This window comes from Urocampus carinirostris, chromosome 14 (genome assembly GCF_059441175.1).
Source record: "Urocampus carinirostris isolate Australia breed hairy pipefish chromosome 14, RoL_Ucar_1.0, whole genome shotgun sequence".
Taxonomy (NCBI): domain Eukaryota; kingdom Metazoa; phylum Chordata; class Actinopteri; order Syngnathiformes; family Syngnathidae; genus Urocampus; species Urocampus carinirostris.
Window position 1 is genome coordinate 18,297,510 of NC_142362.1, and position 16,981 is coordinate 18,314,490.

General features: G+C 38.0%; 3 protein-coding genes across 4 annotated transcripts; 1 reads left to right on the forward strand and 2 right to left on the reverse strand.

The window, feature by feature from the left end:
• Window positions 1-1,210: 1,210 nt before the first annotated feature.
• Window positions 1,211-2,398, reverse strand: LOC148352843 (trace amine-associated receptor 13c-like). Of its 2 annotated transcripts, none has more exons than XM_088352482.1 (2): window positions 2,322-2,398; window positions 1,211-2,021 (listed from the first exon to the last, which is right to left on the reverse strand). In XM_088352482.1, exons 1-2 carry the CDS (start codon window positions 2,396-2,398, stop codon window positions 1,211-1,213), a joined length of 888 nt encoding a protein of 295 aa, XP_088208608.1. The 2 variants fall into 2 exon arrangements, with proteins under 2 accessions (XP_088208608.1, XP_088208607.1); XM_088352481.1 differs by having other exon boundaries at window positions 2,226-2,398.
• A 6,830-nt stretch (window positions 2,399-9,228) lies between these two features.
• LOC148352844 (trace amine-associated receptor 13c-like) lies at window positions 9,229-10,332 on the forward strand. Its single transcript, XM_088353505.1, has 2 exons — window positions 9,229-9,395; window positions 9,516-10,332. The coding sequence occupies exons 1-2, from the start codon at window positions 9,229-9,231 to the stop codon at window positions 10,330-10,332; spliced, it is 984 nt and encodes a 327-aa protein (XP_088209631.1).
• A 2,084-nt stretch (window positions 10,333-12,416) lies between these two features.
• Window positions 12,417-16,765, reverse strand: dnajc15 (DnaJ (Hsp40) homolog, subfamily C, member 15). The gene is made up of 6 exons (XM_088352561.1): window positions 16,620-16,765; window positions 13,802-13,853; window positions 12,980-13,053; window positions 12,835-12,911; window positions 12,696-12,766; window positions 12,417-12,638 (listed from the first exon to the last, which is right to left on the reverse strand). The coding sequence occupies exons 1-6, from the start codon at window positions 16,755-16,757 to the stop codon at window positions 12,568-12,570; spliced, it is 483 nt and encodes a 160-aa protein (XP_088208687.1). The 5' UTR covers window positions 16,758-16,765; the 3' UTR covers window positions 12,417-12,567.
• Window positions 16,766-16,981: the final 216 nt, after the last annotated feature.

Genomic DNA, 16,981 nt, shown 5'->3' on the forward strand with positions numbered 1-16,981 from the left:
CGGTCAGATTTTTTTACTGCCTTCAAAATTAGGAAAGGTTTTTGGGGGATTAAGAAAAGGCTGGAGAGCATGTGTAGCGGTAGATGTTGACCACATGACTAATATTTTGGCCTTGCCAAAGAATCCAAGATTCCTTGGACAGATTATGGTTTGCTTTAAAGAAATTTGTGGTATATGGGATACCCAAAATATTCAAGGTGGTCTATTTGGGGACTCTAAAAGAAGAAATATGACGGAAAATAGATTAATACCTGGTAAAAATTCTCCTTCTGACAGCTAGAAAAGAAGTAATAACAAGATTATTGTACATGATGGTTTAAGATCAGGGGATGGTATAATTGTAACTTGAGACATTTTGTGATTAATGGCTATACAAATAAAAGTCATTCTACTGGACTTGACTTACAAACAAGAGCTCCTCAATGTGGAGCAGCGAGTGTGCACGGTGGAGGAAATATTTGTGATGTAGAAGATGACATTATGGATAAGAACATGGGAGACCCAAATCAAGAACAAAAGGGAAAAATTGATGGACTATTGGAAAACAAAGGACACCACTTCGAAACAATGAAGACTGGACTTTGGATAATTACTCCAGCATCTTACATATCGTACCCAATTCTGCAATGTTTTTTCTTTTCTTTGTTTTGGTTTTGTTTTCGGACCTTTGTTGTATGTACAAAAAATAAAAAAGCACAAAAAATATTTAGTTACAAAAAAGTCTAGTTTTATTGTGATCGATGGCAAAGGTTAGTCAAATGCCCTCAGGCACGCTGGCTGGAGATGAAAGAAGACTTTGTTGACTCTGTTTAAGCCGGTTGGAAGGAGGGTTTGATTTCCAGATAATAATAACAATTCTCTTTTAGAAAATTGACGATTGCCAGTGTAAATATTCTCAGGGAATATACAATGATAACCTGAGCCCCTTTATTGGACTTTTCCCCCCGAGCAATGCAAGACACCTGTTTCATATTTCAAGTTACCTTCAGATTTATTATTCTCCACCCTGGAGTCAAACAACAATTCTACATTTTTTAGACTCTGTTAGCCCATCTGACTATTACATTTTGAGGGAGTGAAGGTCTGCTTCCTACCGGCAATATCACATGTGTTTGTCTTTCCCTGAAGCCTCTTTTTTGGATTCATAGCTTTTGCACAGGAAAATATACAGTACCTCAAAAGCAAATATTTTGAGAATTTGAAATGAAGTTTAGATTATCCTGGCCTCACAGGAACCAGATTGCAATATTTGTAGAGTGACAATTTGCCTGAAAGCTCTTCTAAACCTAGGGTAGAACAAAGCGTATATCAAGGGGTTCATACACGAGTTCAAGTCGAATAAGTGTATAAAAAATATTGTTATCGAATACCCGGAATCACCTATTAAAGTGTTAATGTAGTATGGACAATAACACACCAGAAAGACCGCAATAATAACACCAAGAATTTTGGCTGCTTTCAACTCGGATTTTTCTAATCTGACAGTGCCAGTTGAGTGTAATTTAACACCTGTAACTTGAGATCGCATCACCCGTGCCTGAGATACCACAACCAAAAACACTCTCGTGTACAGTGTAATAATGATGCCGAGGGGAAAAACAAAGCACACGAGCAAGTCCAAAATACTTCCGTAAATGTCAAAACCAATCTGGCATGTTCCACGGCAGTAGTTGTACATACTGGGATGAGCCAATTGGTTCTTCAAAACGATGCAGCTGTGGACAATGGCACCCAACCAACAGAGACCAACCCATTGTTGAATTCTTCTCATGGTGACTTTGACATAATAATGTAAAGGATCACAAATCGCCAAATAACGGTCAGCTGATATCAGCACCATGTTTCCCACTGTAGCTGTCGCAGAGGTAAAAGACACATAAACAAACAGAGAACACATTGTGTCACCCAAGAACCAGCAGGATTGATTGCTGTAGATCCCACCTGGCATTCCTACAATCCCTATCAAAAAGTCGGAGAAGGCCAGGGAAAGGAGAAGAACGTTGGTGGGTGTCTGGAGCTGCCTGCAGAGTCAAGACATAGCAATTAGTAACGGATAGGAGCACAGCGTTTCATGCACTGCTAATGCAAACATGAATTGGCAGAGTACACATAATACAATCCGGTTGTTTCCTCAAGAAAAGAGAGACCTCGGCAAAAATCGACAACCTGAAATTAATGGTACAAGTCTGCTTACACACAGGAGACTACAAAAAAAGGACATGTGCCTGAAATGGGAGATGGAAATGATGACAAGCAAGTTGAGCAGCACAATGAGGATGCATTCCACGGGCAGCACGATTCTGTAAAAAACACCTTCAGACCAAGAAAGTGAGGGCTTGGTGCAGGAGATGTTGGGAAGATCTGGGAAGCAGAGATGTGATTGGTCTCCGGTGTCCATGGAGAAGAAAGACTTCAGACAGTGTTTGGTCCAAACCTCGCTTTTGAACATCTCATTTATAGGTTTCTGTACATACCCTTTGCGAGTGTGATTGGGTCAAACTTGACAAACGTTTGACGACGTGAGAAGCGGCACACCCAGACACAATTACATTTTTAGAATGGTATGTATACATGCAGGCAATAATTCAACTGGAAATATTGCAGGTATTCTGTATTATATAAAGCTGTGTGATTGCACACAGAAATCCGATTAAGGCCTGCAAATAGGAGTATTCCAAATGAATCTGTTAGGTTAGTCCTTTAATTTTTGGATTACTTGTACATATTTACACATTCAAGTACCGTATTTTCCGCACTATAGGGCGCACCGGGTTATAGGGCGCACCACCAAAAAATAGTTTTTGGTCCTATATCTTCCATACATAAGGCGCACCGGATTATAAGGCGCTACAATGGGAACGTCGACAAAACAGTCAGATAGTTCAGTCAAACTTATTACCCCCTTAACATTCCGAAAGCTTGCAGAGAAGCAAATACGTGTCGTAGACACGTGCGGATGCGGTGTCCGTACGATGTCACTCAAATGCATCGTTCCAAATATCATTCGGAAGGTTAAAGTCTTGGGATTCAACAAATGCCAACCATTCCTTAGTTTCTATTTTCTTTTTCACTCTCAACTTTACTGTGCATATGACAATAAACACTTGGAATTGAGTTTAATTTAAAAAAAGACCCATCACAGAAACAACGACATCACTCTGAAACAAGATACTGGGAAAATATTTAGCCCAAGTAGCTCACCGAAGTCGTTGCGTTCAATAATAATGTGCAACCATGGTCCGCTTATATCCGTGAGTGTAGTAAATCCAGGAGAGTAAAATATTTACAAATACGGAATGGTAAAACATGTTTCCTCTATGCCGTAGACAACCAAACTTGCTATTCACATTCATATTTTTCGGCCAATTGCAGGCTTTGTTTTGCCCCTTTAGCCTATGCGAGCCTGTAAATGATAAAAAAGGATCCGCCCCCTTTACCTCCGAATAACTTTAGCCAATAGTGATCGATTCAAATGATGATTGACACATTGGCTGGGAAATGAAACGCCGGCATATGTATCCCAGCATACACCGCGGACCACATCGCCTACGAGGAAAAATCTAGTCGGCGACTTAATATTGATCCATATTGTTAGAATATTATATAATGAAATTGTGAATGTGTTTAATTGCTGTTAAAAGTGCCAATAAAATTGTTCAAACCATATATAAGGCGCACTGTATTAAAAGGTGCATTGTCAGCTTTTGAAAAAAATAAAGGCTTTTAGGTGCGCCTTATAGTGCGGAAAATACGGTAATCTGAAGGATATTTTCCTGCTGTAAAGAAGATTGGGATTTGTAGTACAGGGACAAATTATTCAGGCAAAATATGGTTTACTAGCTAAAAAGCCTCATGTATTATTGTTGTTTTCTCTAGGACATTCCCATTTTATATTTTGCCTCCATGGCAAAAATACCCAAGGTGTATTAATCTAAGTAAAGTAGATCCGTCCCAGTTCTGCAGTCAGGTTGGATTTTCTCTCTTCCCCACTCGCTTGCCTTTGCCTTTCGGGTCACTTGATTCCTGGCTCTAATTTCAGCCTGGTGTCACTTGTCCTGAATACTCTCTAATCACACTACTGTTAAAACACTCCATTTTCTGGTCTTGGTGCTAGTTCGTTGCCAATATTGTATTGTCCTAAGCCTTCTTGTCTCAGTGTTGTTTATCACAATGTACCAAACCCTTTCCGTAATAAAGACAACTGCACTTAAGTCTTCTGCATTGTGCTTCTGCACCCCCTGGCAGTGCCTCGACAGGATGCCAAAGTTGTAACCATCCATGTATATTGTAAGTTTATGCTTTTTGCAAGCCACTTATGGGGAAACAAGCATAGTACTTCTTTGATTTTGTTGAGTGATATGGATGAAATCTTTCTTTTCTTAAAGGTGGGATGCGTAGTTTGAGGTGTGCTTTAAATAATTCACAACAATGCCTAACTGCGTTCAAATAGCCTTTTTATATATTTTTTCCACCGTGCGTAGCTGATTTTATTTTGCTTTGACACTAGGCTTTTGGCCACAGAGCGCATTACGCTGGAGAAAATGGGGCGGGGTAGTCATTTTACGCACATGTTTGCAGGTTTCTTTTATTCTAGGGTTGAAATTGTGAAAATAAGAACAAGCCTGTTTCAAGTAAAGTCCAAATGCCACCCAAAGTCCAAAAAAAGATTAAAAAGGAAGAGTTCATTTGAGTGCATCTAAAAATTTCACATACTTGCGCGCGCAATAAAAGGATCTTTACAGAGGCTGCAAGAATGATTTCAGCCAGGAGATGGCATCAGCAAGTAGAATATTTTGAAGTTTACAGACAACACTTTTAATGTTTGTCTCCATAATGTAAACGATTCTTTCAAATTGCTCCAAAAATCCAATTTATGATACCACTCAGACTATTGCCTGCGTGTAAACGTGGTCAATGATAATATTGCATTTTCAATCAAAAGGTTCTTAGAGGTTATTATGCAGAGAACTATTAGCATTTCGAACCACAGGTAACTTGTGATAGCTGTTTCAGGTTACGACACGTTTTAAGGTTAAGGTCAGGAGAACCCGTTGTGGTAAAATCAAGAAAACCAGACTACTACTCCTTTAGCAGTCGGTTTGCAGAACAATCTTAGAGCAGGAGAAGACATTTAGCAGAAATTCAACCTTAAAAAGCTTCATCCCTTCAAATCAGCTCTCCAAAAGTCTTATATTAATCCTGCTCATCGAATCAACCATGTTGGTGAAGAGACTGAAGACTTTTCTACTTCTCCATCATGAATTTGTTATGAGGAAGATGAAAGCAATAATTAATTGATTGATTCACAATTTTAATGTTTCCCTCTGTTTATTCTAAATACATGGTTGCTAAGAATGCAAAACTAATAACCTAATAAAAAAAATGGATACAAATAGAAAGGGAAAAGGGGGGTGACGGGAAAAAGCCAGAGCTTATCTTAGTCCCGTGACCTTAACACTGTTAGCAGTCCAAACACTTCAAATTAATAGAAAAAAATAAAAATATAATCAGTGTGAAATCAGTGTGGTATAAACATGTTAACCTATCACTGTCACCTACGTATATTGAAATGGGACACTGACCCTAGCATTATTATTATTTCATAGATTTTATTAAAAAATCAAACATCACACAGTGATATAAAATGTGCTGAAGAGATAGCTTGTGTCAGTAGACTGTGGCTGTTTTATTGATGCTTTCTCAAAAACATTGTTTTAAATATTTTTGCTTACATAGTGAAAAAGGTTCCCGACCCCTACTCTACATGAAGAGGGGGCTCCTTTTTTCGTTCAATATCTGAATAATTAACTTAAAGAAATGAAGCAAACACAAAAAATAACTGGGAGAAGCTATTAATTGGACATCATCAACAGTCTACAGCTCAGCCAAGAGTAATAGGAAAGGACAGTTGCGTCAGTGTGTCTTTAGTAGATCCAAAACAACAAGACTTCTGTTTGTCTTTCCACATAGAACACAAGCATCAATTCATGTGTTGTATTTTTTTCACACCTGTAATTGTGAGCTATCACCATCACACACTAATAAGCCGAGGTGTGAAGCGTCAACAAAAACAGTGACAACCGTAACCTATGAAGACGTCACCAGGGAAGGCGCACTTGAAAGTCAGGTTTATGAAGAGCAAGTGTCAACAACATGTTTACTATTACACTTCTTAAAAAAAAATAGTAATTTTCATTCCCACAATTCAGTATCATGGGGTCCCAATCTGGTAACAGTCGTCAAAAAACATTTGGATATGAAAATGATGATTACCCAATAATTACCGGTTCAGTTCCTGTGCTCATTGTATTGACATGAGTTTTTTAAGAATGGAATAGAATAGAATGCCTTTTTTGTCTTTACACAGATTTGTTATGTAATTCAAAGCTGCACCATAGGATGCACGTACACACACAGAATTTAAAAGTAGTTAACATATATATATATATATATATATATATATATATATATATATATATATATATATATATATATATATATACATCTCATTATCTCATTAGCTGCACCGCTTATCCTAAGTAGGGTCGCGGGGGTGCTGGAGCCCATCCCAGCAATCATCGGGCAGTGGGCAGGGGACACCCTGAACTGGTTGCCAGCCAATCGCAGGGCACACAGGGACAAACAGCTCGCTCGCTCATTCACACCAAGGGACAATTTGGACCGGCCAATCCACCTGAAATGCATGTCTTTGGAATGTGGGAGGAAACCGGAGTGCCCGGAGGAAACCCATGCAAGCACGGGCAGGACGTATAAACTCCGCACAGGAATTCCGGTAGCTGGATTTGAACCCACACAGGAGGTTGTATATATATACACAGTGAAGAAAATAAGTATTTGAACACTCTTCTAATTTGCTATTTCCCCACACTTATAAATTATGGAGGGGTCTGAAATTTTCATGCATGTCCACTGTGGAAGACCGAGCCATGACCCATCTTCAATGCTCTGACTGAGGGAAGGAGGTTGTTCCCCAAAATCTCACAATACAGGGCCCTAGTCATCCTCTCTTCAATGCAGTGCACTCGTCCTGTCCCATGTGCAGAAAAGAATCTCTTAAAGCATGATGCTAGCACCCAAATGCTTCACAGTAGGGATGGTGCTCTTCGGATTTCACTCTTCATTCTTCTTTCTCCAAACACACTTAGTGGAATTATGACCAAAAAGTTCTATTTGATCTTAATTGACTGTATGTATATACAGATGCTGCCCGACTAACAAACGAGATCGTTCCTAAGTTGAATTTATTCGTAAGTTGCTTCAGTGCAATATTTTGTATGTAATGTAGATTAAGGTTTATATACGTATGTTTAAGGCTTATATAAGTAACCTGTATTGTTTTGTACTAAAAAATTAACATTTCATAAAACAATATGCTCTATAAAAAATAATAATAAATAAATAAGGTTTAACTTACTTATGGAAGATGGGCTTCAAAAGTTAGGCAACTTCCTCCTCCGTGGAAAGATTTTTGATTGGGTTCAGGTCTGGAGACTGGCTGGGCCATGCGAGAACCTTGATATGCTTCTTACGGTGCCACTCCTTGGTTTTCCTGGCTGTGTGCTTCGGGTCATTGTCATGTTGGAAGACTCAGCCACGACCCATCTTCAATGCTGGGACTGAGGGAAGGAGGTTGTTCTCCAAAATCTCACAATACACGGCCCCAGTCATCCTCTCTTTAATGCAGTGCACTCGTCCTGTCTAATTGCAGAAAAACACCCCCAAAGCATGATGCTACCACCACCATGCTTCACTGTAGGGATGTTCTTCGGATTGCACTCTTCGTTCTTCTTCCTCCAAACACGCTTAATGGAATTATGACCAAAACGTTCTATTTTGTCTCATTTGACCATGGAACTTTCTCCCAGGACTCTTCTGTATCATCCAAATGTTCATATGTAAACTTAAGACGGGCCTTGACATGTACTGGTTTAACCAGGGGAACCTCTCGTGCCATGCATGATTTCAAATCATGACATATTAGTGTATTACCTACAGTAACCTTGGAAATGGTGGTCCCACTTCTTTTCAGGACATTGAGGAATCATTGAGACCCCACGAGGTGACATCTTCCATGGGGCTCCACTCTGATTGAGATTGACCGTCATGTTTAGCTTCTTCCATTTTCTAATGGATGCCCCAACAGTGAACCTTTTTTCACCAAGCTACTTGGCAATTGCTCCGTAGCCCTTTCCAGCCTTGTGGAGGTGTACAATTTTGTCTCTGGTGTCTTTGGACAGCTCTTTGGTTTTCGCCATGTTACAAGTTAAAGTCTTACTGATTGAATGGGGTGGACAGGTGTCCTTTTGCAGCTCACTACCTCAAACAGGTGCATCTGATTCAGGATGATACATGGAGTGCAGGTGGACGTCTAATGGGCAGACTAACAGGTATTTCAGGGTCAAAATTCTAGACGATACGCGGGTGTTCAAATACTTATTTGCAGCAGTATCATAAAAATAAATTGTGAAAAAAATCATGCATTGTGATTTCTGGATTTTTCTTTTTAGTTGATCTCTCTCACAGTAGACATGCCCCTCCATGATTTCTTAATGGGAGAAATAGCAAAATAGCAGGGTGTTGAAAGACTTATTTTCTTCACTGTATATATATATATACATTATATATATATATATATATATATATATATATATATATATATATATATATATATATATATATATATATATTTATATATATATATATATATATGTATGATACCATAATTATAGAATAGTAACAACATATGAATAACAGAATAAATTGTACGAAAGCTTTCTAGGAAATTTGATTTATAACTGGTATAGGAAATTATTGATGTGATCACGGTCTTTTAAAACAGTATAAATTCTTCTAAAATATTAAATATGTAAATCACTGAGTGCCCTTATACCAGATGTTTTAGTGGTTGACTGAGCCAATTCTAACCTTACTTATAATAATCAAAACCTGGTAATGACAAAATAATAACATAGTAACAACATAGTCATAACAAATAACTTATTTCAGAAAAGCATATGAATTTAATTGCCCTTTGTGCTAATCACTAACAAAAAAGTAGCACTCAGTTTCAAAAAAAGATGCGGGTCCTTGCTATAAAATCTGAATGTATAGCATCAAATATGACCCAATCACATTTTCTTGGGGGAGGTCTCATAAGGACATAAAAAAGAGAAGCTCAGACAGATTGTCTTTAACTCAAGCTTCTTGATGGACACACAGGAAATCCAAACGGATCTCTGCTTTCCAGAGGTGGCCAACATCTCCTGCAGGCAGCCCTCAACTCAAGTGTTTTTTTACATGTTACCATTGCTGTGCCTTTGCATGCTCACTTCTGTGCTCAACTTGCTTGTCATAATTGCAATCTCTCATTACAGGCAAGTATTCTTTTGTCTAGGATGGTCTTTGGCTGGTAATGTGTGCTTAGGTGATATAAATTTTGATTTCTGTGTTTAACTATGCATCTGCATAACTATTAAGATATTTTGTGTTTGTAGGCAACTCCAAACTCCCACCAACCTTCTCCTCCTTTCCCTAGCCATCACCGACTTTCTGTTGGGCGCCCAGATAATACCGGTAGAAATCTACAAGACGACATCGTGCTGGGCTTTTGGCGACGCGACTTGTTCCCTCCATCTCTATTTCATTTTAACAGTAACGTCTGTATCAGTGGGAAACGTGGCGCTGATATCAGTTGACCGTTATGTGGCCATTTGTGATCCCCTGCATTATAACATCAAGGTCACCTTGAAACGAGTTCAACTTTGCATCTGCATGTGCTGGATCTTGTCTTTCTTTTACAGCAGCGTCATTTTCTATGATCAGCTGACGCAGCCGGGAAAGTATAATGCCTGTTATGGGCAGTGTGTCCTTACTTTGGATCCACACACGGGAGTTGTTGACCTCATAGTGACTTTTATCCTCCCCCTCTGCATGATCATCATTTTGTATGGAAATGTGTTTGTAGCCGCCGTGTCTCAGGCGCGAGCTGCACGTTCTCGTGTTGCACATGGTAAAGTACGACAAATCCTCCCGATAGGAGCCAAGAAATCCGAGCTGAAGGCCGCCAGGACTCTCGGCGTTATTGTTGTCATATTCCTTATTTGCTTCTGTCCATATTACAGCGTGTCCTTACTACCTCTTAACTTAATTTCTGAAAGACTTTTGTTGTGTGTGTTCTATCTTTACAGTCTGAATTCATTTCTGAATCCTTTGATATATGCTTTTTTCTACCCTTGGTTTCGAAAAGCCATCAGGCACATTGTCACTCTGCGCATAATGCAGCCAGGGTCCTGTGAGGCTAACATACAATAGTCTCCATTTGAAATGTTCAAAAAAAGTATTCTTACTTCAGGAGAGGTATAAGTAACAGTGATTCATCTGTACGCCCCTGGACCATGAATGATAAAGCCGTAAAATGCTGTTCTCACCAAAGCAGATACGTGTTGTAACTGTTCTCCTGCTATATTAATTCCCAAAAGATTGACTGCATTGTCATATTTATTCTGCTGAGAGCACAAAGATGGTAACGGTGTGGTATGCTGGGTGCACAGCACCCAAAAGGAGAACCTTACACAGGGTCATCAACACCTCTTTGACCGGCTTCTCTCTAGAACAGGTGTCAGGAACGTATGGCTCGTGAGATGAGTACATATGGATCACAGATAAATTTATGCTCATGCAAAATTCATCCCAAACATTCCAAATCCTACTAGCATAGAGATGGAGTGTACTGCGCAAATAGATAACATAGTACTGAAAGTAAGATTGGTTTAGTATATGCTGCCATCTTCGTGTATGAATGGGTAAGTGTAAAACACATTGAAAAGTGCTTTGGTAAGTCTTCAGTGACTTGTAAAGCGCTATACAAAGACCATTTACCATTCATATAAACAGAATACTTTCCATTACAGTTTACAGTCAAGGTGTCACACCAACGTTTTGGCTTGAAATCGCAAAATAATCTTTTGTATGGGAGCTCATTAAACAATTTGGGTTCACTGTTGAGACCCTTAGTGATTAAAAACCCACAATAACTGTTAACAGACAGAAACGCCAGCCACACAGCATTTTTACTGGGTGAGCTGTAGGGGATATGCACACCCGGCATTTCTGTCTGCCCAGCGTCGTCAACCCTGAAGGTGACTAGGTCCGTACCCTCGTTTGCAGTATTTTGTGACATTTTTACATAAGAACACTGCTTGCATCTTGTTTTGAAACCATTATTTATGGGGAAAAAAAAGTCCAAATGAACCTCAACGGTCTTAAATAATTGTGGGAGGGACACAAGTTGTTGATATGGGACACAGGATCTCCCATTATTTTTATTTCATAAATATTATCGAAACATCTAATGTGAAATAAAATGTGCTGAAAATTTTGATTTTGTCTGGGGAACAGGTTTGGCGCTTTAGCTGAAATTTGTCTTAAAATGTATTGTTCACTCTCCCAAAAAAATAAAAATAATATATATATATATATATTTTATATATATATATTTGGTTCTTTGGATCAGAAAAGTTCCGATCCCCTGCTCTAAAAGAATCTACAGGTACCATAAAACAAAGACTAACAAGTTCAGAGACAGTTTCTTCCCTGGAGCAATCACAGACCTAAACAAACACACTAGACTGTAAAATAGTAGTTTGTGTATATACCTTGACTATGTATAGGAACATTTTCACTCATATTTGATTTCTTTATTCTTATTTTTGCACACTGTTGCTTCTAATGCCATAGCACTTTTTCTGAAGCACGATTTATGCCAGTCTACCACATTCTGTAAATATTACATGGCTAATATTATATACTGTTATTTTTATCTTTTGACACGCTTCTTCTTGAAATGCCGAGTCAAATCTTGTTTTAAATATTAGTTCTTTTTCCAAGTGAATGTCCTGGTTTTTAAAGTATGATCTTGACAATTTCTTTACATGGCACATCAATTTTATTTACCCTGTACATTACTCACAAAGAAAACAGTGTCAAAAATCTTGAATAATTAAAAAAATATATATGGTAGAATAAAAGCAACAAAACCAAATATAATTGTATACATTTTACTTCCAAAGTAGAGGTTGTAATAAGCAAAGAAGTGACTTTGTATTTTTGAATTAAAGACTCTTAAAGTCTGCCTTGTCGCCATGTGATTTTTTTAATAATTGGATGTCTGTGTATATTTTTGAGTGGGTATAAAAAGGGGTATCATAGTGAATTATTTTAGTACAACACTAGTTGCATTTTGTGGTCTGAAAAGTCATATACAAACACACTTTGGTTTGATTGCGATGATCATAAGACTTGATAATAAAGCGTCCACAGCGTTGAAAATTACTTCTCCATGTTTTGTATCCCCATCATCATTCAAAATGGTTCAGTGGTCAAAAATACAAACAAAATGCACCAGAGATGATTTATTATTATATCTAAAATCAACGTACTTAATGATCAATTTGACCAAAAACATAAATATTTTTGCAGCGATATTATCCAATCACGGAACAGCAAAGTCTTTTTTTTTTACAGTCTATATTGTGTCGTAGAAGGTGGTCACCGCCGCATTTCCTTGTCCAGAAGATCTTTTGCCTCGTTGATTTTGGCAGCAAGATAGGGCGAACCACCTATAAACACATCAGATTACATATGCAATACCTAAATTAACAAAGGGGAGGCCTCACCTTTATCAGGATGATTAAGGACCATAATCCTCTTGTGTGCCTCGCGAACTTTCGCTTTTGTGCTGACAGGACTGCAATCACACAGGATAAACTTTACTAAATGAACAACCGTTTAAATCTACTTTGCGTTTTTTTTTACCTGATCCCAAGAACGAGGCTGGCCTCCCTTTTGGACATTTTCTCCTCAAAACCTCCTTTGTAATACGACGAGAAGGCCTGTTGAGGACACGTGGATGAGTCATGCCAAATGTGTTTTAATTGAATGAGCAATTTAAAGAACTCACAGATTTTGGCATCTTTCGGACTGATTCGGAGAACATTTGGCCTAAAGGCTTCCAGAGTTGAAAAGCGTAGCGACCTGGCACACCAAAACAGTCAGGGAAAACCAGAGAAGTCAAGGAGCATAAATAAAGGACAAAATTTGGACATTTCAAGGGATTCAAAAAAGGGGTCACCAACGTGGTGCCTGCGGGCTGCCAGGCTTAGAAAGGACTGGTGGAAACACTGATTTTATGACAATAGGAATGTTTGACAATGCTATTTTTTTTTCAGACCAGCATGAGTATTGAAATTTTCAGTAAAAAAATACAAATATCAACTACCGAGACTCGTACTCGTATTACAATTTTAAGAAAGATTAAGAATCACTCCATGCCATAATTTTAACACCTTAAAACTTAAAAATATAATATAATTTGGTGAATATCTTACAGCAAGGGTCCCTCATGTGGTGCCCGCATGCACCAGGTCAATCCTGAGAAGCCCGTGGGCCAGTTCTAAAAATAGCACACCGATGACGGGTCTGTGCAATTTTCGGGGAAATTTGATTTCTAACTAACATGAGAAATCATTTAGGTGATTAGTGTCTTTAAACACATGATAAATTCTTCCAAAATAATTTTTAAAATGAGTCTTTAATTTACATATTTAGGTCACCTAGTGCCAAACCAAGGCAGACATAATGGTTGAGTGAGCCTATTTCAATCTTACTTGGAACAATTACTCCTGGTAATAACAAAATAATAACATGATACGCTATTTTTATCAATGTAAATAAAATTGGTTGCCCTTTGCGTTAATCAGAAACAACATGTTGAAATTTGTACCTGCAAATCCTGCAGCAGCAACCCCAAGTCCGACTGCTATCAGCGTACCACCCTGCAAAATGCATTATACACTTCTAAATCAATTGGATTAACCATTATTTATATGATTCATGTATTGTACATACTTTTTTGAAATGCTTTATTGAACAAAACACATACAGACGCTCCCCAGTTACGACAAACGGGTGATACAAACATTTTTTTCGGGATGTCGAAAAATATCCGGACATCGCTGTGAGTTGGATTTTGTAATGTGTGCACCTTTTTCCGAGTACAGGACAGTACTGTAGTGCTTCTTTTCGCTGCTACCGGCGTGTGATGGCGCTGTGAGAGCTCGCCCAGCATTCACCCCGAAGAAGAAATCCGCTTCCTCTTCCTAGTTTGTGTGTAAACATTCTATACTGTATCTCCAATGTGCTAAGAATTTTAACATTTTTATTGTTTAATATCTTGTGCATCCATTCCATATGGTTGGTGTAAAGTGTAAAGAAGAGGCAAGCCAGTTCTTTTGAAAAGATAGTGGAATGAGAAAGCTTGATGTGGTTGAGAAAATGGCTGGATCGTTTTTTTTGGCCACTCTAACACGGATGAGGACCTCTTGAAGCTCATCTTCTAAAAGTAAATTAGGTACACTTACATTTATTTATCTTTATTGAGCATATTATTTTATGAAATGTGTATTTATTAGTACAGAACAATACAGATTACTTATACAAGCCTTAAACATACTTATATAAACCTTAAACATATCAAATATAGCACTAAAGCAACTTACGAACTATCTCATTCGTAGGTAGGGCAGCGTCTGTACACGTTTGGAAGTATATAAGCCTGCATATGGCAAATAGAAAAACTACTTGCAAAACAGGCCTTGAGTATCATACAAATATTTAAAGAGGACGTCAGACAGTTGAGTGAAATGGAGTCTGACTCTCTTTAAATTGAAACGTTCAAGTTAATAAATACGCTTTTGCTGACATACATTCTACATTATAAAAGCGTATATTTAGATCAAAAAAAGAGCTTAAGTGTTATTTCAGAATTAAATTAAAATTAAACTATTTGCATTTTGTTCAAAGAACCAACGTTGTGAACATAAAGTTACATAAAAATGCCAAAATGTTTGCAAAGTTATTTGTTTTAATGGCATTCTAGTTCCGGATAAAACTTTATGGATATCATGTTTTGTTTCACTTCATATTGGAAGTCAATAAAGGACATTTTTCTACTAGTGAATATGCATTTCTGAATGTAGAATTTCACTATGATGATGACGAGATTGACAATAAAGGTTCATACCTCTCAACCTCCACGGCTCCATCATTGGGCTCTGTTGTATTTTCCCGTACAAAATACAAAATAATCTTACACCATAATTTTTTTTTCCGGAATGATGCATGATGGGAAATCCCCAGGCGGCAGACGCATGCGCACAGCAGCATCAAACCGCTTGCTTCGTTTGCAACGAAAAAAACGATACTTAGATAGAGGCTTTCGCGGCGAACTCGTTTGACATGATTGATTTGCCGTTTCGTGATAGTCAGTGTGTACCGGATGGTACCCATAATTGACAAATTTGCATTTTTCCGTACAGACGTCGTACACGTCTTAAAATGCATAATAAATGTACTTTGTATGGCAAAAACGTACAGGTTGACGAGTATGAAGGTTTCCTTAGGCTTACATGTCTCTGAGTTATATATGCCAAGTACAATCAATATCTTTCCTAAATAATTGGAGCCCATTGTCTTGTCAGCAATAAAGCGACAAATTCCAGACCATTTTTTTTTCACTTCAGGGCAGAGCCAAGATAAATGTATTAGTTTCCGACACAGCAAGGCAAACATTTAACATTTAACATTAACCTCAATATATTTGTTGAACCTTTTTGAAATATACACTTCGGTGGGGTAAATCATGTCCATATTTTGAATGATATTAATCTAACTTTGTTTCTCAGTTAATAGCAATTGGTTAACAATCGGACTTTTTAGTATATCGATTGAAAATATTTCCTCCAATAAGACAAGACATATAGGACAGATAACTTACCCTTTTTACAGTGATCTGATAAGTCCTTTACTTTGATGACGATTGTTGGACAGGCAGATTATTCCAAACATAGTGGTGTCCACAGACGGTCTTTAGATTTGTCATCACTTAAATATTTGAATAACATGCAAATCACAGGAGAGATTACTCTAATGACTTTTGCATAGTCACCGGGTAAAATAGAAAAATTGTATGTTTCAATTAATTTTATATAAGAGTATATTTGACCAAACCAATTAAATAATTGAGACACCAGTTTAATAGTGCTGTCAAACCATTGTTGGATAAAAGAGATTTATGTTTGAATAAAATATCCTGATTGTTCCTTATACAGTATGTATGCAGAGAGAAATTGTGTCTGAAAACAAAAGACCAAGAGAAAAGCCCGTCGGTGGAAGGAAGACATTTTTTCGGGACTTTATCAATATTGGATTTATAAACTAAGAAGAATTGTATGCCACCCAGTTTGGACAGATTATGGAAGGGAATGATGTACCATATAGAGTCAGGATTTTTTTGATAAAGTGTAGTACACAGTTGATTTTAAATGAACAGTTTAAACTACCGAAATCAAGACATTGTCATCCTCCCTTTGCATAATCATTTTTAATGTACATAATTAAACCTGCGTAGGACGTCGCGTGACGTCACGTATTACGCAAGGCTAACACAAGAGCTAGCGAGCAACTGTCACCAAGGTAACAAACGTCTTTTTAGCTAGGAAATACTCCATTAAAATTGTATTCGCTTATCAAATTGGATTTACCAGCCGCCTGTCGATCTCTGCGTCGCTCCTGGCACTCGCTTTTGGGTTATACTCCGCGTAGCGCATCATTTCTCCGCTATCTATCGCTGACCAGCTGCCGGTGGAGGTTGCCATGTTTGTAGTGACAATAACGAGCATGCGCACTGATGAGCATAACGTGGCTTCCGCTTTGGAAGCAAACGTGAAATTACCAGTAATAAAGACGACAATATATTGATTTCTAAACCTAAAAACACACAAATATATTTTTAAAAATATTTATTTTAAGAGTTTTTTAGATGTTTAACCTGGGTTGTGGAACCCAGAAGGGAGAGGACCCACGCAGAATGGAAAGGACCCACACAGAGGACTGGAAGAATGCT

Coding starts and splice junctions, on each gene's coding strand:
- LOC148352843 (XM_088352481.1), bottom strand. CDS start 2,398: ATGGACACCGGAGACCAATCACATCTCTGCTTCCCAGATCTTCCCAAC. Junction 2,022..2,225: donor ATTTCCATCTCCCATTTCAG/GCACATGTCCTT, acceptor TTGACTCTGCAG/GCAGCTCCAGACACCCACCA.
- LOC148352844 (XM_088353505.1), top strand. CDS start 9,229: ATGGACACACAGGAAATCCAAACGGATCTCTGCTTTCCAGAGGTGGCC. Junction 9,396..9,515: donor ATTGCAATCTCTCATTACAG/GCAAGTATTCTT, acceptor TTGTGTTTGTAG/GCAACTCCAAACTCCCACCA.
- dnajc15 (XM_088352561.1), bottom strand. CDS start 16,757: ATGCTCGTTATTGTCACTACAAACATGGCAACCTCCACCGGCAGCTGG. Junction 12,912..12,979: donor TCCGAAAGATGCCAAAATCT/GTGAGTTCTTTA, acceptor TGTCCTCAACAG/GCCTTCTCGTCGTATTACAA. Junction 12,767..12,834: donor AGCCTCGTTCTTGGGATCAG/GTAAAAAAAAAC, acceptor GTGTGATTGCAG/TCCTGTCAGCACAAAAGCGA.